We start from the raw sequence: 6,623 nt of genomic DNA, 5'->3' as shown, positions 1-6,623 counted from the left end.
CTGGAGCGGGCGCTGGAGGCGGCGATGCAGGCGCTGGAGCGGGCGCTGGAGGCGGCGATGCAGGCGCTGGAGCAGCCCATGCAGGTGGCGATGCGGGTGCGGACATATCTTTACCAGCTGGGGGCAAAAACACACACATTACACAATGCAGTTGAATAAGCAGGTCGGAAAGATTTCACAGGTCACTTTGGATAAAACCATCAACTAAGTGTAATGTAGTATGATCAACATAAGCTGTTCGTTTCTGTGATGTAAGATGTTGCGCATCAGAAAGACATGGCTTGTTGGCGAGAGCATATTCATGAAATAGTTGTTCTTTTTCATGTCCGCAAACAGCTGCTCTGCCACCTGCGAATTGACCCAGCCACACAGCTCAGGCACCAGCTTGATGAGGCGCAGGGCGTCCCGGTCATCCTTGGTGTTCTGCTGGTGGAACGTGTCGTATAACGCGTAGTGCTCTGCGCAACCAGTGGCCGGATGACCACCAGCATCAGCGGGGACCTTCTGCTGGATCAGCCAAGGGAAATGGACCTTTATCTCCCCTTTCTTGGCAGCGGAGATATTATCAGGGGTCGCTGCGGCTACTCTCCCTTCGTTCGGTTGGAATGGAAGGTCTCCAGGTTCCCTTAGGTTTGTGTGTGCCACAAGCCCCCTGGCAAAATCGTACATTGCAACATTGGGGAAGTGCCTGAAGGAAAGGAGCATGTCTGCATAGTCCCGTGGACTTTCGGCTCGGAGGTTGAATTTAACTGCGTTCACAATTCCACAGGGGCACATGATGACCGCCCAACCACCTGGCAAATACGTTAAAGAAAAGGTCAGTGTTATAGCAGTGGAATAGCATAATAATGTACAATTACACACATTATAAATAACCCTTTTTCTCTAAAAGTAAGTGCAACTTACCAGATGCTCCCCAAACCTTTTCAAATACTTTATCATACGTGCTCCGTGTCTTCATCTCCTCCCTCAGGCGGAGCAGGAGGTCCATTTTTGATCCGGTCGCATCCAAGCCACAGCCCTTCACCAAAGTCCGCAAGTCAGCAGCCTGAAAAAGGCCAGTAATTGACATGAGGATGAGTTTCCGCTGCCCTCTTCTCCATTCTGATATGTGTGGACAAGTAACTTCATCAAGTTAAATTGATAGATATCCAAAACATACAAGGCATACATGTGTATATAGTGTACTGTAGATGTTAAGATCACATGAACGGAGGAATCACCTTCAATTTCATCAATTGGTCAACCAAGTGATCCTCTGCCAAATCTAGGGTTGCTTGGTCGGTAGGCTTTGTCGGCTTCACTTTTGCGTTCTCTGTGTTCAGCACAACATCACTGGCCCTTGTTCGTGGACTAATCCATGGGGCCCAGTTCAAATATGATGGCTTTACACCGCATGGATTGTTACTGTTGCCTAATTGAGGACATTAAAGTGAATGCATGCCTTTACTCAATAACTGACATATTAACGTTCAACAGTTGGAAATAAATGGAATTGCACACTCCTGGCTTACTTTTCAAAAAGCCACGGCAGACAATTTCCTCACTGCCTGAACTCCAGAAATCTTCTATGTTGACACGTCCATTAAAATCGGGTGGTGGATCTTTGATGTCACTCACTGGAACACATCACTTTCTCATAAAAAGAACAGAATTGGGAATTTAAATTGCGTGAAGTAGAAAACCAACACATACCTGCCATTTTGAAAACACCCTTCTTGTGTAAGTCCATCACAACGACAGCTGGGTGGTCACCACAATTTACACATGAAAAGTTGTGATCGTGGGATGACAGGGCTTCGAAGTGTAAATAGCCGTGTAAAATTGAGTCGTGGCTGGCATACTTGGTTTGGTGGGTTGCCTCCAAAATGTCCAGCTGCCTGCCAACCGCAGTGTGATTCTGAAACATTGAAAAAAACATTGTGTGACATGACATTTGGGGTCACACACAGGATTAAGATGTCCAGTGGGTGTATGTACCAGCCACTGTGATGGAGACAAATAGCAAAATCTAACAATCAGCCTGACAGACAAGGAAAAGGTTTGTGTGACAATCACAGTTATGACAATATTAACCAACATCTTGGAATACAATTAATCCCTAGATATACATTGTTGGTTTACCAACGACAAAACTCACTTGTAAAGACTGCCGCAGCAAGATGCAGAGATGGAGCGACAGAATAACGTGGTCGTTGAAGTTGTGGAGCCCCTCACTCCATTCCTGGAATCTGTACAGATTACCACAGACACCACACTCTTTGTGGAATGTGGCTACATCTGAAACATCAGAAAAGATTCCACACTAAAATAGCATGCAGTCACTGACAATGGACCATTAATATTTAAGACATTGTAATCAGTATCACACTTTGTATGCAGTACCTTCAATAGTGCCCGAAACCATCACAATTTTGGCCTTTTTGGTAACAAGTATGGGGTCTGACAGTATCACTTTGCAGTCGTGGCATGTGGTTTCAAATGGAATGAGATGCCTCGGGAAATCAGTCCCTGGTGAAATTAAGTTTTTGGGTAAAACTGGTGGATTTTTTTTTTCTGTGAGCAGGTATTTCACCTGCCTGAGCAATGCCTTTTCCTCTGTAGGACAGCTGTTGCCCTCTGGTGCAGGGCCAATGTCTGTGTGTAGGGCTGCGTCTTGGTCTGTGCTCCGAATTCCCTGGAAAAGGCTTGGATGACTTTGGTTTAAGTGCCACTTACCAATTGCCTTGTGCGGGCATGGCATCCTGGGTGTGGAACATGGGCAGTGCCACGTGTTTTTATGTGGGTCATAGCATACCAAGACTCAGCCCAACCTGGAGAAGTAAGTTGTTCTCGGCTCATGGACGGACAGGTATATTTTACGGTCATTGTCCATTTGCACAACTGTGCTCAGAGGGGATGAGGAAGCACGAGCTACAGCTTGTCTCTCCAGACAGGTTCTCTTCGTGCTGGAGGAAAACCATTTTTTCCCCACCATGTCATTTAGCACATTTTCCTCCAGAACCGTGTCGTTGGACTGTGACACTGGGCAGTACGTGACAGATTTTAAATGGACGCACTGGAAACCTGCAATCCCACTTCTCGCTGCATTCACAGACCACACGATGCTCCACTCCCCATGTGCATCTTTGTACATGGACTGGGTTCGCTGGTCCAGTGAAGCTTCTCCTTACCACAAAAATTCCTTTCAGGTGGTCCACACACACAGAGGCAAGATGCCTTTCCTGATTTATGTCAGGTGCCCTAGAGGAGTGCCGCCTTCTTATGTGCAGTTTGATGTTCTTCTTGCTCAGAACTAAGTTGCAAAAGCAACAAGTGGTCCTCGGCACACGTTTTATTTTGGATGGAGGTGGCGGGTGCGTGGCTGGCATTGGGCTCGGCGTGCTGAGGCCTTGAGATCGAGGTGGCGGGTGCGTGGCTGGCATTGGGTTGGCGTGCTGAGGCCTTGAGATGGAGGTGGCGGGTGCGTGGCTGGCATTGGGCTCGGCGTGCTGAGGCCTTGAGATGGAGGTGGCGGGTGCGTGGCTGGCATTGGGCTCGGCGTGCTGAGGCTTTGAGATGGAGGTGGTGTCCTCATGCCAGGGCAGGTCTGCAGGTGCTTTATGCATGAAGTTTTGCTGCCAGTAATGGTTGAGCACACACAGTGGTAGTGTGGAGATCTTGTGTTGGCACAGTTGTGTTGGCACCTATAGATTTTGTAGCCTTCCAAAAAGGAACAGAAAAGTAAATTAGAAAATATTAACTGTTAGTATTCCTTGTTCACTACATCACAAGCTAATTGATATGTTATGAGTTTGATAAAAGCATAAAGAACATAGAAAATATAAAACATTAGTGACATGCATTAAACTTTCAATTACCATTGTGAGATATGGCTGCTTTGTCATGTGTTTGAACATGTGCAACCATGGCTGGGTAATCGCCAAATTTTCTGCAAACTTGGCACCCGTAAGAATCTCCCAACCGCACTGGCTGCATCAGAGATCCATGTTTGCAGACAGTTGGATGGATCTGAAAAGACAAAAAGTAATTTCTGCTGCACAAACAATTCAACCAGATTTACAGTTTAAGTCAGCTCTTAGGCATCCAATGTGTAATTAACTAAACCAACCCTATAGATAAATGCAAGTGTATACAATGTAAGCGCAGGTGTGACATAGATGCTGTAACATGGCTCACACAAACAGACAGATCTTCCTCAGGCATCTTTGATCTAATTAAGTCCTTTGCAAGCAGTGTGCAGATCCTTTCCCGCTCCTACTAGTTAGTGGCTAACCACATAGCCATGGGATGACAACTTCAAATCGGTAACACGGCGAAATGATGATAATCAAATCAATACAAACCAGTGAGAGTATATTGCGACAAAACCAACACGGCATCAAACGCGGTACTTAACAATTAAATAGGTAACATGAAAAGCAACAACTGTTAAGCTTAAGCAATATCAACATAAAGGAAAAGTTAGCAGAGACATCCCAAAAACGCAGCCAATTTGTGGTTGGATTGACGACACATTATTACGCTGTGAGTGTACATGAAAATTTAAAGTAGAACTACACCAAGAACAATGACAGTATACGATCTCTGACTGATAATGCAGTCCACTTACCAAATCAATCGAGGCAATCATCTTTCTGCTATCTAACTGCTGTTGACCAGTTCGTTACATCTCCGGAGTAGGTTCGACAAGAGAAGAGATCCGCAAATGTCAAATAGAATAGATTATGGCTCTGCACGAGGCTATGTGTGACGCCAGACGCCGTCGTGAATCAGACCAATCAGGGCCGACTAAATACACGCCCTCCTTACAAGACACGCCTCCTCAAAATACACGCCCCCGTCTTGCAGGACGCAGTCGGACCCTACTCACTGGGGGGGTCGAACCGCACCAGCACCGGGAACAGCGCCCTCTACGCAGACAGGTAGTACGAGGGAGGTACAAGCCGTTCAGCGCGGCTGCGCAGGAGCGCGCATCAAGCGCACCCGGACAATCACAGGCATTGGGATAACCTGGGGGAGGGAGACGGCAGAGGCCTTAAGGACCGGACACGCACCAGACGGGGCAGACAGCCGAGTTGTAGAGACGCAGTAGGGGGAGAACGCACCAACCCGTACTACTAAGTACACTTCCCCACAGTACTGAGTGGGAGCAGACGGGAGCGATAGAGACGCCGTCCTCGCCGCCGGACCAGATCCGGAGACGGCCCCTTTTTTCCCCATATGAGGAAGAACCTCGCCTTTTGTTTTAGCTTTTCCACGTGAGCTGCACGAATAAAACCGTTGCCCCGCAACCCTGCTTGAACATGTGCTCCTCAAATCTCTATATAAAGACATTTTCATTTAGCAGACGTGTTTATCCAAAGTGACTAACAAAAGTACATTTGTCAGAAGGAGAAACACCAATATATTGCTGTTGGTACAGTAACGATGTTCATAGAACCAAGTGCCAAGCACTAACAATCACTGGGTTAACTTTTCTCATTAAATTATTTTGTTGCTCTTTATATTTACAACACAAGAATAAAACTTGATAATAAAAAATTGTAATGTGTCCGCGATGACATGTTCTGCATTCCTCCAGTTTGTGGAGTCCATCACCCATACGGGTATCATCTTCAGAGTTATCAAACATCCCCCTCCCCCACCCTCCCTAAATGGGCCATTGTACACACGGCTTAGCCCACATGTGAGTACATTTAGACCTGATTCATTATTATAATCCCGCTGTTAACAGCTAACCACGCAGACTGACGCACCACAGGAGCGTTTATGTACTGCGAGATGCGAGCCCCAGGATCTATTTGCGCTCCACGTAGGGTGTCATGGAGCAGAAGTGTATGGCAGGGTTTGCCGTGGCGGGCAGTTGGGCGGAGGTACAGAGATGCAGCTCCTCCTGCGTTATGGGAGAAAGTGTAGATCACTATTCTTTGTAGGATAAAAGATAGAGCACGCATACAAGAGAAAGACAACAGTGTGCAGCCTTTACATGAACATTATATTGGAAGAATTCCTCCACCCATAGACATCTGTTTGATACACTATGTCGGCAGCCCATCAGCCATATTCATAGTCTGAAAATTAATTTGGCTAATACAATTTTTGTAAGGGACGTTTGAATTTCGAGAGTAATCCACCAAATGCATTATTAAGCAGACTACTTTGCACAGTTCATTATGTGGGCAGGCGTCTCTTCTAACATATAGGATATGCATTGCACGCCATGGAATTATTTCAACTTTAATCACCAGAGCTGCCTTGACGCAGACAGCTATAGGACCCTTCCACTGACCTTTAAAACTCACGGATGGCCTCTTCCTCTCTGGCTTTTATCCTTATCTTCCTCTTGATCATTGTCGACTCGTTCCTGTCTGCACTTTGTCATCCATGTCTAATCTTTTTCCCTCATCTTCTTGCTATCTATCACGCCTGTCTCATTATGTATTTTAAACCAACCATTTAACTTTGTAATGAGCTTAACTTTAACGCAAATTTTTTACGATGTATTCCTCCTTCTTGGTTCATGTTTTCATGCAACAATCGTTTTCTCTCAGTGTGGCTGCTGCCTTCAGTATTGACAGGAGTCCTTTTATTCTCCCTCTTTTATAATTCTCCTTTCTTTT

At 46.1% G+C, this 6,623-nt stretch overlaps 1 protein-coding gene across 1 annotated transcript; it reads right to left on the bottom strand.

The window, feature by feature from the left end:
* Positions 1-204: 204 nt before the first annotated feature.
* On the bottom strand, positions 205-2,743 carry LOC115561604 (HMG domain-containing protein 3-like). The gene is made up of 7 exons (XM_030381750.1): positions 2,719-2,743; positions 2,141-2,280; positions 1,696-1,900; positions 1,502-1,619; positions 1,224-1,407; positions 907-1,048; positions 205-794 (listed from the first exon to the last, which is right to left on the bottom strand). The coding sequence occupies exons 1-7, from the start codon at positions 2,741-2,743 to the stop codon at positions 205-207; spliced, it is 1,404 nt and encodes a 467-aa protein (XP_030237610.1).
* Between the last annotated feature and the right edge of the window lie 3,880 nt (positions 2,744-6,623).

Source organism: Gadus morhua, chromosome 16, assembly GCF_902167405.1.
Source record: "Gadus morhua chromosome 16, gadMor3.0, whole genome shotgun sequence".
In the NCBI taxonomy this organism is placed as follows: domain Eukaryota; kingdom Metazoa; phylum Chordata; class Actinopteri; order Gadiformes; family Gadidae; genus Gadus; species Gadus morhua.
Note: the sequence above shows the minus strand (reverse complement) of the source record. Positions and strands in the feature narration are given on the sequence as shown.